Here is a 20,088-nt window from a genome sequence, read left to right on the forward strand (position 1 = left end):
ATCTTTTGGATTTGATATTTAACTTCAGAGATTTGGTTGAACTGCTGAGAAGGAACAGAATCAACTTTCGGTGGGAATTTCCTCAAGGCCTATCTTTTAGCTTTAAAGGAAGGAAAATAAAGATAAGATCAGTAGAAGATAAAACAAAGTTCCTGCACAACCACGAAGAAGACCTACAGAAGGGAATCGGAAAAGAGTCAACATCACCGGAAAGAGGGTCACCAGACAGAGGACTGGAGCAAAGAGTACGGAAGAGAGCATCACCAAAAAAAGATACTTTGGATACCTTGGACATTTCATCATTGTCTTTTGGATTGGACCCCCCCGATAAGGAGCTAACGTTACTACCAACAGAAGAGGAACAAGATCTGGGGGCAGTTGGGGGAGCACCAAAGGAGCCACAGGATGGCGCTGCAGGCCCTGAGCTGGAATGTCCATGGCCTTAACATTTCGGAGAAAAGGCGATGAGTGTTTCATTTATTGAAAAAAGAGCAACTGGACCTTATTTGTTTACAAGAAACGCATGTGACAAGGTTACACAGGAAATTATTAAGCAACAAGAAATTAGGCCAAGAATTTATTTCATCAGATAAAGTTAAAAAAAGAGGAGTGGTTCTCTATGCAAAGGAGAACCTATCACCTAAATTTATCTTCAAAGATGAACAAGGAAGACTGGTAGCAATTGAAATCCAATTACAAGGAGATAGGTTTTTGGTGATAGGCATCTATGCACCAAATGAAGGGAAATCGGAATTCTTCAAAAAGTTACATGAAATCTTGATGGACTATATGGATTACAATATGATTTTGATGGGAGATATGAATGGTGTTGTATCTACGAATATGGATAAGACGCAAAGACAAACAATCACCAAGGATGGAAGATTACCAAAAACATGTTTTGACATGACTGATAATTTGGACTTAATTGATATTTGGAGAATGAAGAATCCTCTGGGAAGAGAGGGAACTTTCTTCTCGGAGGCAAAAATGACATGGACAAGAATCGACCAAATCTGGGTAACTAGAGGACTGGCTCCAAAGATCAGCAAGGCTGAAATTTGCCCAAAGACCAGCTCTGACCATAATGCGGTGAAGATGGAAATGAAATTAATGCCAACTGACTCCTTCAGATGGAGGATGAATGACTCTTTGTTTAGGAATGATGAATTCATTAAAAAGGCCCAAAAAACTTTGAAAGATTACTTTGAGATAAACATGAACACTACAGTGGAAAAAAGAGTAATCTGGGACGCGAGTAAAGCCGTAATGAGAGGTTTTTTTGATACAACAGAATGCAATTAAGAAGAGAAGGCAAAATGAGAAAAAAGATAAAATTTTGGAAAAAATAAAGGAAGGAGAGAAGAAACTGAGGGCGAAACCAAAGTCCCAGGAGATTTTTAAAGAAATAAAGCTTTACCAAGTACAATATATGAAAATGATGAATCAGGAAATAGAATGGAAGATTAAACAGATGAGACAAAAGACATTTGAATCGGCAAACAAGTGTGGGAAACTGCTGGCTTGGCAATTGAAAAAAAGACAAAAATTAAATACTATCACGAATCTGGAAGTGGAAGGAAAGAATATACAGAATCCAGCTGAAATTAGAAGGTGCTTCCAGAGGTATTTCAAACAATTATATACACAAGAAAAGCAGAATGAAATGGACATTGATAAATTTCTGGAAACAAATGGATTACAAAAAATTTCCCAAGAAAATAAATTAATGCTTGATTACAAAATAACGGATCAGGAAGTAGAAGGGGCCATTCAGAATATGCAATTAGGTAAATCTCCAGGACTGGATGGACTGACTTCTAGATATTACAGAACTTTGAAAGAATGGTTAATACAACCATTAAAGGAAGTCTGTAATGAAATATTGGAAGGGAAAAGGGCACCTGAGTTGTGGAAAGAAGCATATATTACACTTATACCAAAATCAGAGTCCGAAAAGATGCAACTTAAAAACTACCGTCCCATATCACTGCTTAATGTGGATTATAAAATTTTTGCAGATATTTTGGCTAAAAGATTAAAAAAGGTGTTAGCGGAAGAAATTCATAAAGACCAAGAGGGCTTTCTCCCGGGCAGGCATTTGTCTGATAATACAAGGAATATAATTAATATTTTAGAAAAGCTACAAGTGAAGATTAATACCAAAGCAGTTCTGATTTTTGTGGACGCGGAGAAAGCCTTTGACAATATTTCTTGGAGTTTTATGAAGAAGAATTTATCGGGGATGGGGGTTGGTAAAAGTTTTGGAAATGGTATAGGTGCAATTTATTCAGAACAAAAGGCCAAATTAATGGTGAATAATGTAGTGACGGAAGAATTTAAGATTGAGAAAGGAACATGACAGGGTTGCCCAATCTCTCCATTGCTTTTTATTTCGGTCCTGGAGGTTCTGTTAAATATGATTAGAAGGGACCAATTGGTTAAAGTTATACAAGTGGGAGCTAAACAGTACAAACTGAAGGCATTTGCAGATGACTTAGTACTGACTTTACAGGAGCCAGAATCAAGTACGAAAAGAGTATTAGAATTGATTCAAGAATTTGGCCAGGTAGCAGGTTTTAAGTTGAATAAGATGAAAACCAAAGTTCTGGAGAATAATCTGAACGTGATTGAGAGAGAGAAGTTTCAGAGGGAGACAGGTCTGACACTGGTTAAGAAAGTGAAATATTTAGGGGTTAATATGACTGCTAAGAATGTGAATTTATTTAAGGATAACTATGAAAAATGTTGGATTGAAGTGAAAAAAGATTTAGAAATATGGTCAAACTTGAAGCTATCGTTGCTAGGCCGAATTGCTGTGATAAAAATGAATGTATTGCCAAGAATGTTGTTTCTGTTTCAATCACTGCAAATTTTGGACAAAATGGACTGTTTCAAGAAGTGGCAGAGAGATATTTCCAGATTTGTCTGGCAGGGCAAGAAGCCTCGTATAAAATTTAAGATTTTAACTGATGCTAAAGAAAGAGGTGGATTTGCCCTGCCAGACTTAAAACTTTACTATGAATCAGCCGCTTTTTGCTGGCTGAAAGAATGGATGCTTCTTGAAAATACGGGTGTTCTGGATTTGGAATGTTTCAATAATGTATTTGGTTGGCATGCATATTTGTGGTATGATAAGGTCAAAGCACACAAAGCGTTCAAAAACCATATTGTAAGAAAAGCACTGTTTAATGTTTGGCTAAGATACAAGGATTTGTTAGAAAATAAAACCCCAAGATGGCTGTCACCTATGGAGGCAAAGGCCCAGAAAAAACTCAATATGGAGGCCAAATGGTCGAAGTATTGGGAAATTTTGGAACAAGAGGGTGACAGGTTAAAATTACAGAGCCTTGAAAAATTAAAAAACAGAGTGCGAGATTGGCTCCATTATTATCAAATAATGGAGGCATATAATCAGGATAAAAAATTAGGTTTTCAAGTGGAAAAATCAAAGCTGGAAACAGAATTGTTAGACCCTAAAGTTAAGAATTTGTCAAGAATGTATAACTTGCTGTTGAAATGGAATACTCAGGATGAAATGGTGAAATCTGCTATGATTAAATGGGCACAAGATGTTGGACATAATATTATGATGGCTGACTGGGAACAGTTATGGACCACTGGCATGAAGTTTACGGCATGTAATGCCTTAAAAGAGAATTTAATGAAAATGATTTATAGGTGGTAAATAACACCAGTCAAGCTTGCAAAAATTTATCATTTGCCCGATAACAAATGTTGGAAATGTAATGAAACTGAAGGTACATTCTTTCACCTTTGGTGGACATGCCCAAAGATTAAGGCTTTCTGGGAGATGATCTATAATGAAATGAAAAAGGTATTTAAATATACCTTTTTAAAGAAACCAGAGGCCTTTCTCCTGGGCATGGTGGGCCAATTGGTCCCAAAGAAGGATAGAGTTTTTTTCATGTATGCTACAACAGCAGCAAGAATACTTATTGCTAAGTAGTGGAAGACACAAGACCTACCTACTAGGGAAGAATGGCAGATGAAGCTGATGGACTACATGGAATTGGCGGAAATGACTGGCAGAATCCAAGACCAGGGAGAAGAGTCGGTGGAAGAAGATTGGAAAAAATTTAAAGTTTATTTACAGAAATATTCTAAAATTAATGAATGTTAGAAGGATGCTGGAAAGAAGTTATATGACTTTAGTAGAAATACTATAAAGAATTAAGTATGAATAGATTGGTAAAGATGTAAATTTAAGTCTAAAATTGCGTTAAGTTAAGTTATGGAACTAAATTTGTGAAAGAGGGAAAGGACTTGCTGGAACAATTAATTGAACTAGAATACAAAAAAGGAGGTGTGAGGAAGTCGAGGAAATAAGCAAATGAAAGATAAGGATATGAAAATATGGGGTTCCTTTGTATGTTTATTTATTCTCTTTTGGGGTTTTTTTAAATGCTTTTGTTTTCTTTTTTTCTCTTTTTTGTATTGTTGATGTTTTGTATTACTGTATTCATTTTTGTTTTTGAGGCTTTGTAATTGTTTATTGCTTATATCTTTCTTTTGTCTCCCCCCCCTTTTTTGTAATCTCTAAACTTTAATAAATATCTTTTTAAAAAAAACAAAAAACAAAGTGAAAGAGTGAGGAGAGGGGAGGAAGGAAGATTGCTGGCTAAATCAAGCTGTTTGAGTGTCCCATATATATATGGTAGGGAAAATAGCAATACTTTCAAGGGTGTCATTGAAAACACACACAAAATCAAAATTGGATTCATGGTTTTGGCTCAGTTTTATCGGCTTCTTGCAAGAAAGCTGACAATCTATGTACTGACTTGAGTCACATGCACACCATATATTTTGAACAGTCTCATATCATTTTAGCTATTGTCACTTCCCCCAAATAATCTTGGGAACTGTCATTTGTCAACGGATGCTGAGAATTGTTAGGAGACCCCCACAGAGCTAAATTCCAAGAACCCATAACAAACTACTGTTCCCAATTAATGGTATACACTAAAAAATTTCCTTGCTACTTTATATAACATTTTCTCATCACCTCCTTCATTATCCATCATGACAACTAAAATATTTGAGACAACAAAAGGTACAGTGGGCTAAAATTAGCAACCAGTGCCTACTAATGCTCTCTTCCTAAGCCAGCCTAGATCTGTTGAGAGACAAGTGCATTTTTATTGTTAGGTTGAATAAAGGTTCCATCCCACACAATTGCAATGCGATGAGTAAGCCATAATCATGAAAGCAGAACCTGAGTTTTGTTTTTTGCTGAGCCCTAAATGTGTAATGTCATCAAAGTTCATCAGAGCTGAAAGAGCAATACGATCAGTCCACCTTAACTTTGTGGGCACACAAGTAGATGATAACACACTAAAGTGGAGAGATTCACCTAGTGTTATCTTCCTTTTCTTTACAGCATTCACGCCACTGTCCTAAATAATTTGGGTATTATAGAACAGAAGCCATACTCCTGCTTTCGGAGGAGTGACACCCCAGATCCACGGACAAGAACAGTTGGGGAAGGACTAAGGAAGTTAGAGTAGTATTTCATGCTTGATAAAAGGCATTAAGTCCACGTAGCAGGACTTGAACTTAAAATCTTCAAGTGTGCAGAAGAAGGCTCACCCTGTTACTCCAGCAGGAAGTTCTTGCAAGCACGGCAAATGGGTAATATAGACCCATTATCCTTCTAAGACTGCCCTACATCCCTCTAGGTTTCCTTACCGCCACCATCCCCTAGGGGACAGAGAAGGTGACAAGGAATGATGGGATAACTTACAGTGCAAGTTCACAGCTGACTTGGTCCCAGGACTATGCCTTGAAGACACATGATGTGCAGCTTGTTGAAGCTAAGAAAGTTTGAATCTTCTCAGTACCTAGATGGGTGACCACCTGGGGACCCTATTTTGGCAACTTTCGAGTTTCATGATGGAGGAGAGGCAGTATATAAATGTAATGAACGAATATGTGAGTAATTTCAAGCTGTGTCCCCATTCTGCTGTTTTGCACGACTCCTCTACACAACCATTTGGCAACAGTGGTTATTTCAAACATAACAACTACAGCCTATTCAATACACTGGATTGTCTTCAGGAGATGTAGTTTGCAGAACCCAGCATGGGTTTCTAAAAAAAGTAATGCCAGATGAATCTCATTTCTTTTTTTCCCTTTTTTTTTTTGGATAGAATTACAATCTTGGTGGATCAGGGGAATGCTGTGGATGTAGTGTATATTGATTTCTGCACAAATATAAGATAGGGGGCACATGGCTTGCCAGTAGTATGTGTGAAAAAGATCTAGGGGTCTTAGTAGACCACACATTTAACATGAGTCAACAGTATGATACAGCAGCAAATTAAGCTAATGCTATTCTAGTTTGCATCAATCAGAGTCTAGTTTCCAGATCAAGGGAAATATTGTACCACTCTATTCTGCCTTGGTCAGATCATACTTGGGAGTACGGTGTCCAGCTCTGGGCATCACAGTTTAAGAAGGATATTGACAAACTGAAACGTGTTCAGAGAAGGCTGACCAAGAGGACCAAGGGTCTGGAAATCAAGCCTTATGAGGAATGGTTGAGGGGGTTGGGTATGTCTAGCCTTGATAAGAGGAGATTGAGAGGTGACATGATAGCCCTCTTTAAATATTTGGAGGGCTGTCATATGGAAGACAGAGCAAACTTGTTTTTTGCTGCTCTAGAGGGTAGGACCCTAACCAGTAGATTCAAAGTATAAGAAAGGAGATTCTGATTAAGCATCAGGAAGAATATTTGACAGTGGAATGTTCTCCCTTAGAAGTTGATAGACACTCCTTCTTTAGAGGCTTTTAAGCAGAGGTTGGATGGCCATCTGTCATGGCTGCTTTACTTGAGTTTCCTGCACTGTAGGCTGTTAGATTAGATGTTCCTTGGAGTCTCTTCCACCTCTACAGTTCTATGAAATGATGGTCCTAGGGATTGGGACAGTAGACCAGGTGGTTGAAAGAACTGGGTATCTGAATCCAGGCTTTCTTATTTAAAAATGCTGTACAACTGAACATGCATATGGGAACATTTTAAATATAGGTTTCTATTCAGGTGAAATGTGTTTTCATTGTTTTCTAAACAAAATTGTTGCGGGGTGTGAGGATGGAGGTGGAATAACCAATCTGTCATGTGTGAAATCCTGAACTTTAAATCTCTCTCTCTCAGATCATATGAGCCTATATTGGCGTGAGTAATGGTGCATTTCTTTTTCCTATGCCCATAAGTATCAAAGTCACTAAATCTTCATAATATAGTTGTTTGCCAGAAGAACGCATGCTGGCCAGCTAACTGAAATGATAAAATAGAGATGAAATTATAGAAGCAGGGGAAAATACAACGAGAAACTAATTTGAATTATGTTTGATAGGGAACATTCACTGAGCATTTTCATTGCTGGGATATTATGTTCAATCCATTTCGAATCTGTAGCAAGCAAAGTACAAAGACCAGCTTCTGCTACTGTGATGCTACTTTGATGAACATCAAATTAGCTGGAACACACAAACTACAAATAATACAGCCTTGTCACTTTGCAGTTGCTCACTCCAACTTAGTTTAGTCTAGTGGAAAAGGTACGAATCTTGTTTACAAAATAGAAAGCATTGAAAAGAAGGGGTTGCTGCTGTGGGTCTTGAATGGAGAGTCCTGTGGGTCAGAAACTGTTTCCCTGTGACCTGTTTGCTGTGTCACTACTAATGCTGGTTGAAGGAGAATCTGCAGACAATTAAAACTGGAACTCAATCACAGCAGCTGAGAATCCTCCTGACTCGGGGGATTAGATGGTGCAATATCAAAAATGAAGATGACAACAACAACAACAACAACAACAACAACAACAACAACAACATGCAAACTGCAACAAAGATCCACTAAAAAGAACTTCAAATAACATGCAAAGTAAGTTTCTGTCAGTCTTCTAAAAATGGTGATCTGCCAGTGCCAGATAAGGGACACATTTTGCATGCCAAGGGTCTCAGGTTCAATCACTGGCATCTCAGCAGAGATGCAAAAGGCCTCTGTCATTTTCCACTCTGGAGAATTACTGGCAGTTGGAGTAAAGGTAAAGGTACGGGCCAGTCGTGTCCGATTCTAGGGTTGTGCGCTCATCTCACTTAAGAGGTCAGGAGCCAGCGCTGTCCGCAGACACTTCCGGGTCAAGACAATGTTAAATTAGATGGATTAATGACATGACTCAGTATGGCCGAGTTGTCATCATGCTGTTAAATGAGGGCAATGGCTCCAAAGGCAGCTCAGCCCTGTGCCAGTAAGCCCCATTTTGGTACTCTCCACTGCCTGCCACTTGCACAGATCCCACTGTTCAACAGGTGGAAGAGGCATCACTCCATAGGTGGTGGCTAGCTGCAGTCTAGCAGAGCTGTGTGGAGGGGCATCTCTGCCTAATCCAACCCCTCCTCCCAGCCACAAACCACAAAGGTGGTTTGAATTGCTTTGCCAGACTGTAAGTATGTGGGCAGGGATTGTCGTCTTCTTAATCTGTGTACAGCACCTAGAGTAAATTTTAGCTGTTCAAATCATTGTTAATCATCGTAATCTTTTTCAGGCCTTGCTTTGTGCCTGGCATACGACGCAAAATACTCAGAAAGCAAAAGCAAAATATGGCTGACAAGAGTGTAGCGATTGTTTTACTGAACTAATGTAATTCACCCTAAGATTATCTTTAATATTTTCTGAGTGCAGTAATTTGTGTGAAACGGCAATCAATTTGCTGCAGTAATTGGTGGATGACTGCCTCTTATGCATCATTTAGAGCTTGAGCTAACAGGCCCACTTTGTTTTGCCCTTTCCAACTAATGCACATGGCTCACATAACTTAGCACACGGTGATGGAAGAAGCAGAACAATGCATTTAATTCCATGCTGAAATTTAACTCTATTGGTAAAATAATTATTTTGTGGGGTGGCAAAAATTGACAAATATAAGCCTGATAGTATAACAGTCAGTAGAAAAGTTTCTCATTATTTTGCTCAAATTGTTGAATAACGTCATAGTTTTTTTGCTTTGCTTTTTCTTCTAAATACCGTATTTTTCGCCCCATAGGACGCACTTTTTCCCCTCCAAAAATGAAGGGGAAATGTGTGTGCGTCCTATGGGGCGAATGCAGGCTTTCGCTGAAGCCTGGAGAGTGAGAGGCATCGGTGTGCACCGACCCCTCTTGCTCTCCAGGCTTCAGGAAGCTATCCGCAAGCCTTGCAAGCCCGGTGGGAGTTCCCGTGGGCTCACAAGGCTTGCGGGCAGCAGCCTGCAGCCCCGGCGAGTGTCCGCAAGCCTTGCACGCCCAGCAGGAGGTCCCGCCGAGCACGCGAGGCTTGGGGCGGCAGCCTGTCACCCGAAGCACGGGGAGCCCTCCGGAGGGCTCCCCATGCTTTGGGTGAGTGTCTGCAAGCCTCACGCGCCCGGCGGGAGGTCCCGCCGAGCGCACTAGGCTTGGGGCGGCAGCCTGCAGCCCGAAGCACGCGGAGCCCTCCGGAGGGTGCCCCGTGCTTTGGGCAGGTGTGCACAAGGCTTGGGGCGGCAGCCGCGGCGGGGAGGGGAATAATTTTTTTTTAATTCATTTCCCCCCCCCCAAAAAACGAGGTGCGTCCTATGGGCCGGTGCGCCCTATAGGACGAAAAATACAGTAGTAGCCAACGGACTGTAAGTGAAGAGCCAAAAGAAAGTATATATATTTTTATATTTTTTATTTCAAGAGGAAAATCTGATTCTGCTTACCAGCACTGTCACTACACGTAGAACCACCCCACGCATGTTATTCTCCAGCCTTCTGTCTGTTAATGAGCCGTTGAGACCAGTGACAGGATTCCAGCAGCCCAGCTGAAACACAGAAAAAGATGTGTCACTCTGTTGATCATGAAATATGAACAGTTATTTCTATTTAAAGTAGGGATGGGGAAACCTATCGCCCTTGAAGTGTGGTTGGATTCTAACTTCCATCAACCCTAGCCGGCCTGACAAATGGTCAAGAATGATGGGAAGGGTAGTTCAACAAGTTTTCCATCCACGTTTAAAAGAGAATATGCTTTGGTTATTATATACACAAAAAAAACATCTCCTATCATCAGTGAAGCAGAAAAGGATACTGAAAAGATTACCGGTACTTCTCCTATATGAACCTGTCCACAAATTATTTACAGAGGACAAAGACAACATGGTGTCCTCCAGATAAGGTGGACTGCATCTTCCAGCATAGGTTTGGGTTATTTATTTATCCTTGACTATTATTTATGCTGCTTGGGGCTGGTGAGAGTCATAATTTACAATGTTTGTAGAGCACCAGGTTGGATAACCTTGATCGCTAGAGAATTTCTTAATTATCCTAATGTCATGTTAGGTTGGCAGAATGGAGAGAACCTATTCTCTGGCTTCACCTATAATCTTGAAATCACTGCCCATCTCACCACTTCTTCCACCACAGTCTGAATATTTTGTTTTAAGAATACCGTATTTTTTGCTCTATAAGACTCACTTTTTCCCTCCTAAAAAGTAAGGGGAAATGTGTGTGCGTCTTGTGGAGTGAATGCAGGCTGTACAGCTATCCCAGAAGCCAGAACAGCAAAAGGGATTGCTGATTTCACTGCGCAGCGATCCCTCTTGCTGTTCTGGCTTCTGAGATTCGTAATATTTTTTTTTTCTTGTTTTCCTCCTCCAAAAACTAGGTGCGTCTTGTGGTCTGGTGCGTCTTATAGAGCGAAAAATACAGTACTTTTGTCCTTGAGAGGCCAAACTGAATACTAGTGGGCCTTTTCACTGCAATGTTAGCTGAGTTGTGTTTGTTAAACAAAAAATAATTTAATAGCTCTGAATGAGTAAATTGATTGATTTTTTTCCTGAGGGTTTTCAGTGTCTTTTACTGCTGTTTATATTTGTTTTTACTTACAAGTTTTTAACTGTCTGCAGGCTTGTTGTTTTCCTGATTGTTTCATTGAATTTTGTGGCTTATTTTGGGAGCCTCTTTGGACTCTGTAAAAGCCAATGAGGAACATTAAAACAGGGATGGCAAAGTTATGGCCCATGAGCCAAATGTTTCCCACCAGGTTCTCAGTATGAAAGTTGATACTATGAGGAATTTCAGTGCTACCCTCGTAGATCATTTTTGAGGGATACTTTTTGACATTTGATCTAGCAACAACTTTTCTAGAAAAGAGTAGTGTGCATCCCTTTAAACTGAATTCACCATTCTGTTGTAGCCATTTCTACAACATCCTTTTGGGAAATGCTATCCACTGCTGGCTTGTTGCTAAAAGAATAAAATTAATGTCTTCTTGCAGATAGGTCACTTTCAGGTTCTTGTTCAGCCTCTCTCTGAAGTTAATGGAGAGTTCCTAATTGGCTTAGGATCATCAGAGGAAATCATATGTATTATTAATGTAATTTTTATTCTATATAAGGTGCCTTCGACACTAGGGTATATGAAATGCATGGAGCTGCATCTTAATCATCCTTGGCTAGCAGAACATAGGATGCAACCAAACCCCTTTATCCAGTGTTTGCAACAGTAGGGTAGTTTTCAGCAACCTTTGAAGGAAATGAGTGCATGGAGAAGTCAATTTATAATCTACAAGAGCTAAGAAAGCTTTCAAAGTGGGATTAGAAGGACAAATGAAGTGCACAGGAATGGCCTAGAGCTCTAATCAGCTCCATTGATGGGAGCCTGAATTAGGAAGTTTTTTTCTGGCCCTCTAAAAGAAGTTCAAGGGTATACTCAAACAATTTAGTCATTAATCAAGAGGTCTGGCGTTTGACAGACCCACAAGATGTCAGGTACAAAATTCCAAAATAAGATTGAAGAATTAGAGTTTATCCACATTTATCTCTTTCCAGGCACAGGGTTGCACTTAAAAGTTCTGAATGTGGGGTGTTGGTTTTTTTGCCTCTGCAAAAAGCTGGTTTTTGCAATTGGAGCAAATGTCAATTTGGGTTTTAAGCAGATTGCCGTTTGCTCTGATACATCTGTAGGCAGCCCTGCATAGGGTAGGTTTTTAATGTTTAATGGTTTATGATGTTTTTATGTATGTTGGAAGCCACCCAGAGTGTCTGGGGCGACCCAGTAAGATGGGCAGGGCATAAATAATAAAATTACCATCATGGAATAGGACATTCCTATTTTCATAGGAGAAATGTTGGCAGGTATGCAAATGTAGAAAAATGATGTGCATGGGTGTGTGAACCAGCCTAAAGAGAGACTTAAAAATAAGGCCACAATGCATGGCTGATGGGCTGTGCTGAGCTTGGCAGGTCACAGCTTGTAAGCGTTGTTCTGTTATATGTGCTGGGGAGCTGACGCCAAGAAATTGTCAACACTCAGAAACAGCATGATTCCCAAAGTTCAGTGAATAAAGCCATGCCATAAAATCTGGTTTTAAAATGGTTCTATAGATTAGGGGTGGGCAGACATCAGACCTGTGGGATCCACTTTGACATTTTTTTGAAGTAAAATCCTGAGATCAGGGATAGGGAACTTTTGACCCTCCAGATGTTGTTGGATTTCCAACTCCATCAGGCCCAGTCAGCATAGCCAATGGTCAAGGATAATGGGAACTGTAGTCCAACAACATTACCTGTGTTCATTAGGGGGAACCTATGATTAGCACCACCAAATGCTTTTCTTTCTAAGCAAATAGCAGGCACAGGGTTTCTGATCCACACGGGAACCACTACAGAGAGGGAAGGCTTAAAGTCCCTCCACTCCTGCCAAGACTCCAATTCAACTTGGTGGGGTGTTGATGCCACCTTTCTGCTCTTTAAAAACTCTATTCATACAATTGTTAATAGTGTGTGTCTTGTCCAGTTTAGTGCCTTTTTTGGCTCCAGTGTTGTCAGCACTGACCATCTGAATTTGTATGAGAAGGGCCGTGTTGTATCACCTCAAAAGCCCATCTAGTCTAGAATTCTGTTCTCACGGTGGCAAACTAGATGCCCATGGAAAGCCAGGAAGCAGGACCTGTGTACAACAGCACTCCCCCAATTTGTGATTCCCAGGAACTGCCTTTCTAAGGCACACTGCCTCTGACAGCGAAGGTAGCGAAGGTCATAGTCATTGAGGCGTTTAGCCTTATCCATCATGAATGTGTCCAGAATCATTATAAAGCTATCCATGTCAGTGGCTATCGCTACGTCTTGTGGAAGCGAACTCCATAGTTTAACTGTGCTCTGTTCATTCTTTCATTTTTCCCAGCCCACCATCTTCCAACATTCAGCTTCGTTGGATGTCCTCGGGTTCTAGTTATTCATGAAATAAGTATTATTAGAGAAAGTGATGTTGGGACATTGTGTAGGGGGGTTGATGACACATGTCTGCTCTTTATGGCCACTGTGAGTCACAACCTTAGCACAGCAACTAGTTTGGCCCTCAGGCAAGCTTTCCAGTTTCTGTGATTGACATAATGGTGTGGACTACACACTTGCTAATCCACACTAATATCCAAAGGCCAGTCAAAAGTTCAGACTCAAAACATCCATAGATGCATTTCCTTGTAAAAATTAATCTCAGCCATTTTACAGATGAAATAAAGGCAAGCCTTCTGCATGAAAAGAGGGGTGGAAACTGATGCCAACAGCCAGGTTGAGCTGTAAAAGCACATTAAATTCATTCAGCACTGTGTCATTCTTAGTTACATAAAGAAACTAATTAGAACTTAGATCCAATTAGCATAGCCAAACGTGTTGAAAGTCTAATTACCACAGATACTGTACTGCTCTTGCCAAATGTAAGACCCTGTGAAGTTTGCAATGAGCCTTTGTTCCCTTCGGAGGTCAGCAAAAGTCCATTTTTAATTATGTTCATTAATGTGTACTTTTTATATAATTAACTTTTCAGCTTAGTCTATTTTAATAGCGCCTTTTTGTGTGTGTGTGTTAAATGATACTATTGAGCTAAGGCAACAAAAGTTTAGCCTGCATCTAATTTCCCTGTTTTAAAGGTACATTTTGCTTTTCAATTATCTTCTTTTAGTTTTCAATTTAATCCTCCAGTTTACATGGCACAATCACGCCTAAAACAAATGTGAGGCTGTACACCACACAAAATATAACATTGATTCCCCACCAGACCTTCAACTCCCCAGGGGTACATGACAATTAATCATGTTAATTAAATCAAAGCATTTATTGATTATGATTTAAACAACTCAGCCTAGTAGAAGTGTAGCTATCAGATCTGTTAATATAAACAGCGTGGCTTAATTTGAGTGTGGACTCAGTCCCTGAACTAGTTGTCAATATCAGCACTGAAGTCTTAGTAACTACCTTAAGGGGTTGTTGTGGAAATACAACGAGCAGGGCACAAAACAGTGAGCACTGTCTTGGACTCCCTGGGAAAGGCGGGGCCAGGTAATAACAACAGGACCCAAGGTCCATTTTATGAGTCCTTGACACCCTTTGATTAAGCAGGAAGGGTGTGACTATGAACATGTGCAGAATATATTTCCTTCACCACCAAGAGCCTGCGCTCACACCCCTTTCAGCACACAATCGCCAAGCACACAATCTATCAGTAGAGGCTGCCTTCCTGCTACAGCTGTATTCTGTTAGTCCACTCCATGGGGCTTCATGGTCCCACTCCTGAGGTTGTCCAGCTTGCCCCAATCCTGCCCCTACAGAAATAAAGGCTAAAGGTAAAGGTACCCCGACCATCCAGTTGCGGACGATTCTGGGGTTGTGGTGCTCACCTCACTCTATAGACCGAGGGAACCGGCATGTGCCCATAGACAGCTCCCAGGTCATGTGGCCAGCATGACTAAGCCGCTTCTGGCAAACCAGAGCAGTGCACAGAAACCCCGTTTACCTTCCCGCTGGAGCGGAACTATTTATCCACTTGCACTTTGATGTGCTTTCAAGCTGCTAGGTGGGCAGGAGCTGGGACCGAACAACAGGCACTCACTACGTCACAGGGATTCAAACCACCGACCTTCTGATCGGCAAGCTCTAGGCTCAGTGGTTTAGACCACAGAGCAACCCGCGTCCCATGTACCTAGACCTCTGCTGTGTGTAGGGTAGAACTCTTGTCCCTCTTTCTTTCTGTTTTGGGTCTGTGAACAGGAAAGTCATTAGTACATTTCTGCTTTTTTGTCTCTACATCTAAAACTCTCCACTTAAGGTCCAAACTAATTGTATGAATGTAATCAGCAAAGTACATTTTTAGAGCACTCAGAGGGGAGCCTGAGCACCCGCAGGACTGTTTAGGGTGGGAAGGGGAACTTTAACTCTTTCTTTCCTTGCCGGAGTCCCATGAAAATGTCTCTGAAGCTGCTTTTTGCATAGGTGCTTCAGATATATACGAGAAAAGAAAAGGTGCACCCAGAAGACAGTAATGGAACGATGATAAGATGATAGATAGATAGATGATAGATGATAGATAGATAGATAGATAGATAGATAGATAGATGATAGATGATAGATGATAGATAGATAGATGATAGACAGATGATAGATAGATAGATAGATAGATAGATAGATAGATAGATAGACAGACAGACAGACAGACAGATGGTAGGTAGGTAGGAAAAGGCAGAAGGTGTCTGCATTCCTTTCCATTATTTGCAATAAAAGCACTAAAAAAAACCCCACCATGCTGGGAGCTTATTCAACAGCTGTAAATGGTGATGTGCCTTAAAAATGGTTTGAGCAGGCAATGAGGGAAAAGTGGTCCACCATTCATTGAAAAAGGAAAGGCAGAAATTACTGCCAAATGCACTTAAAGCAATAAGACAAATAACTCCAAATGTAGCCACTGCATCTGTGTGCTTCACAGCCAAAGGGTTCCTTTTATAGCCCCTGTGATGACAAAGGAAAAGCAAAGGCTGACTGCATTTGGGGATCAATTTTAAAACATACATCATTCCCCTTTGTGCTTGTTTGTAATATGATGGCGGGGGGAGCAGCAATTGGCAGACCCCTAGCAGAATCCTTTTTCTGTGCAAAACTGAGGTAAGGGGCTAAGTTCATCAGGAAAGGACAAACCATATTTGGTCTTCTGAATTACGGTGGGTCTCCACTTAAAAGATCTCAGAGCCAGTTTGTACATCTCTCATCAGTAGTTTCGTTACTTCTTATTAGGGGCGGAGAAGCCCATTTTAAATAGATTTGTACACATAATTTAATGGTTCCAGACCAATTCTACTTTGCCCACATCAGATCATCTCTTTCATTGAGTGTGCTCTTATGTCAAGAAACTTGTGCACTGTCCTTTCCATTAAAAAGTTTATGTTTATATGTTGTTCAATTTAGGAAACCTGGGCTGTATTATATTACAATATGATATGATATTTATAGTATTAGTAATATTTGATCTATATGCTGCTCTATGCTAAAATAGGCATCTAAGCAGTTTACAAGTATAAAATTGCACAAGCATTAAAATATGAGTATCCAGAATTAAAACACACAATTAAAACTATCCTATTAAAACATTAAAATGGACACCCACAATTAAAATACACAGAAAAATAATCCCATTTAAAATAATAGAGTAATGAAAGCAGGAGGCTCAGGTTGAAAGATCAAGGGTTGCATATAGTTTTATCCTTAGAGTAATGTATATACAGTAAATATGCAAGAATTGTTTGTCTTTTTAGTGGAACCAGCAAAAAGAAATGATTCATTTCTTGTCAAGATCTAGAAGCTAAACAGGGATTTTTAAAAATCCATGTGGATTAACTCAAAATCAAGATTTTCAGAAAATCCCGTCCTTGCTTCTGACAGAATATGCAAAGTGAGTTCTTGCCCTTCACAGCTATGGTGAGATCTATCAGGTCCAGAAGGCATATGAGGTCAGTGGATCTCACCACAGATTAGATGTATCATGCACTTCTGCTTTGCCTGTTGCTTGGGGATAAAACTCTTCTCAATTAGACTTGCAAAATAACTCTTGAGAGGAGCAGCAGTGTGGGTTGATGTTACTAGGACTGCTGGTTCACCAGTCTGAGACAGTATGTGGCAGGCACTTCATAGCAGCATGACACTCCACAACTGAAGAAAGTACTACAGTGGTACCTCGGGTTAAGTACTTAATTCGTTCTGGAGGTCCGTTCTTAACCTGAAACTGTTCTTAACCTGAAGCACCACTTTAGCTAATGGAGCCTCCTGCTGCTGCCACGCTGCCGGAGCACAATTTCTGTTCTCATCCTGAAGCAAAGTTCATAACCTGAAGCACTATTTCTGGGTTAGCGGAGGCTGTAACCTGAAGCATATGTAACCTGAAGCGTTATGTAACCCGAGGTACCACTGTATCTACAATTTACATTATTCCAAGTTATGGCACCCTAACCCCACATCTTGCATTTGAAGCTCTTAAGTGTCCAAACTCAAGAGATGAAGATTTGCCTTTCCAGTTCATAAAGGAAGGGATGCTATAGAGTTTTGAGCTGCAGTCATATATGTATTGGAAAGAAATTCTGCTGAAATCAATGGAACTTATCTGAAAGTCAGCAAGGTTAGAATTAACATGTTAGTACACAGGAGTGTGAGATCCGTGGAAGTGTGGTGAAAACAGAGAGGGAAAGGATGCACAAGCAACTTGCACAACTCCACCCTGCAAAAGGATCATGTACATGACAATTGCACTTCCTAGTCTCCCGGCTGCAATCATCACATCCAAAATGGCTCTGTTTCTAAGGCACTGAAATGCTCATCCATTCCACAGCACCATGATGTTCTGTGATATGAAATAACCCCTTTAAAATGAAGGATGACCCTTAAAATATGGGGCATCTGGCTAACCTACGTGTACTATAGAAGCTGCAAATCACTGGCTATTGCCAGCCATATTGTCTAATACCAGTAAGACAGGCTTCTCCTAGGAAATGTAGATTTATGGTTTGGGCTTTTTCTCCCCCTCTCTTTTTAATCTTGATGCATCCTGGCTCGTCCATGAGAAATGAGCCGGGCTTTGATGGCACTCAGAGTGCAAAAAGTCACAGGCAGGAATGAGGATACGGAAAACAATGAGGGTGCTAATGGAAATGAGTGACACTTCTCTCTTGTTTCAGGGCTTGCAAAATGTTGCTAAAATGTTCAAGGAGGAAGAGGTGTATCATTTCATAAACAGACCCCTTGTTTCAAAACAAAACTCAGGCATACATTTCCACCAATATTTTAGTGTTTCTATGCAGTTTCACTGTAATCTAAATGCTCTCCATACTAGTAGTAAAAGCTGGATATATTATATAGTGTGATCATGCTGGAAGTGTATAGCTGTGGTCTAGCTCAAAGCCTCCACAGTAGTACCTGGTTTGTTTGTTTGTTTACCTGGTTCCATAGGCTCTTGACATATCCAGCTATTAACCATTTCACTTGCAATTGCAAATGTATGTATCCAGTCTAATCAAACCTTTCTTAAAGAACAAGAAATGCATGTAAATCTTCTTAATCAGTTAGGAAGCCGCTTTTCAAGCTTTCTGCTTTCAAGGAACCCTTTCCACAAAAACCTGTCAGCCAAAGCCCTCTTCAGAAATCATTCACAGTGTCAATGTGCCCTTGACTCTGCTCTCCTTATCTCCGTGCACTCAATAGCAGGTTTGGAGAAGAACTTGAGCATGCAATGCTGAGGGTGTGTAAGCTTCTCCATGCGATTCTGAGCCCTGATTGCAAAGGGATCCCAATCGTGTGGAGGAACTTACACATAAGCACAAGTCAGGGAGTGGAGTCATTTGACATGGTGATCCTCTAGTGTAGGCATAGGTGAACCTGGCCCTCCAGATGTTTTGAGACTACAGTTCCCATCATCCCTGACCACTGGTCCTGTTAGCTAGGGATGATGGGAGTTGTAGTCCCAAAACACCTGGAGGGCCAAGTTTGCCTGTGCCTACTCTAGTGGGTCCAGCAGGGGCATCTCCCTCCCTGCTTAATGCATTCACATGGAGCACTGGCCAGGCCTGTTGGGCCTATCACTGTCTGAACTTTGAGTGCACCCTTGAACTCACCAAGCCATTCCCTGCAGCTGTGCAATGCAGAGTCAATGCAGAACAGGGCTATAGGCACAGGTGGGTATTTCAGCCCCCAAAGCAGAATTCGGCACCACTATCACATATGAACACTTAGACACCATCACCATAAAATGCCTGTCTAGAGGCATGAGAAATAGAAAAATTGGTGATGATTTGGCACGTGTGTCTTTGAGGGGTGCTTGCCTACCATATCTAAACATGCCACATGAAGCAGTCTGTGAACCAGCAAAAGCTTCATTTTGGGCTGGTAGGTACTCACCAATGCTTAGCTACACTCAGTTTTGATGGATCAAATTATTTCATAATTTGTGGGTTAGTGTTATACCCAAGAGCACATTCTCTTTGCACTTATGCATTCTGTGGTGCAGTTAAACAATTATGGATTTAATTACCCTACAGCTCCCCCACCCCACCCCACGGACACACAAAGTAATGTGCAACAATTGTTCCTGTGTTTTGTGAGTCTTTTGGTACTGGAGAGTCATTGGGTCCCCTTTGGTGCTGCCTGTTTAACAGCACCCTACTCATTTTTATGTTTATTTTTAAACCCTAGTTTGAGGCTGCAGGTGAGATGTTCTCTGCTGAATGAAGCCTGGCTTTCTGCCATTAAGTACTATCCCTGATGACACTCTTCCTATTAAATTATTTACTGTTCAAGTGGACTAAAGAATGTTTTGAAAGGATAGAAGGAGGAGCCTTGTTTGGTTTACACATGCAAGCATCTTAAGGCAATCATTCTGGAGCCATTACAGGCTTTGGTCTGAATGCAATAAAATTGCTGTTACAGATAGGTAGCCGTGTTGGTCAGCCATAGTCAAAATAAAAAAATCCTTCCAGTAGCACCTTTAAGACCAACTAAGTTAGTTCTTGGTATGAGCTTTCGTGTGCAAGCACACTTCTTGCAGAACACCTCTAGTCATCACATACAGCTCCCAAGTTAAAACAGTACAACGCATCATCAGAGATCTACAACCTCTCCTGGACAATGACAGTTCTCTTTCTCAAGCTCTGGGAGGAAGACCTTTCATTGCCTACAGACAGCCACCCAATCTTAAACAACTCCTAACCCACAATAATACTACAACCAGACTTAACACGGACACTGGCACCAGAGCCTG

General features: G+C 40.8%; 2 protein-coding genes across 8 annotated transcripts in view; both read right to left on the reverse strand.

The window, feature by feature from the left end:
• The window catches only part of SMARCAD1 (SNF2 related chromatin remodeling ATPase with DExD box 1), a 390,786-nt gene that overhangs the window by 365,382 nt on the left and 5,316 nt on the right, over nt 1–20,088 (reverse strand). The window lies entirely within an intron of this gene.
• GRID2 (glutamate ionotropic receptor delta type subunit 2) overlaps nt 1–20,088 on the reverse strand; it is an 847,049-nt gene that overhangs the window by 201,646 nt on the left and 625,315 nt on the right. For all 7 annotated transcript variants that reach the window (XR_013990460.1, XR_013990461.1, XR_013990462.1 and 4 more), the window contains exon 9: nt 9,741–9,842. Coding sequence is in view for 4 of the 7 variants with exons in the window: in XM_081020726.1 (XP_080876852.1) it covers nt 9,741–9,842 (102 nt within the window). In the remaining 3 variants the exon portion in view is untranslated. The remainder of the gene's footprint in view (nt 1–9,740; nt 9,843–20,088) is intronic.

The sequence above is a fragment of the Podarcis pityusensis genome (assembly GCF_964106645.2).
Source record: "Podarcis pityusensis genome assembly, chromosome: 9".
Taxonomy (NCBI): domain Eukaryota; kingdom Metazoa; phylum Chordata; class Lepidosauria; order Squamata; family Lacertidae; genus Podarcis; species Podarcis pityusensis.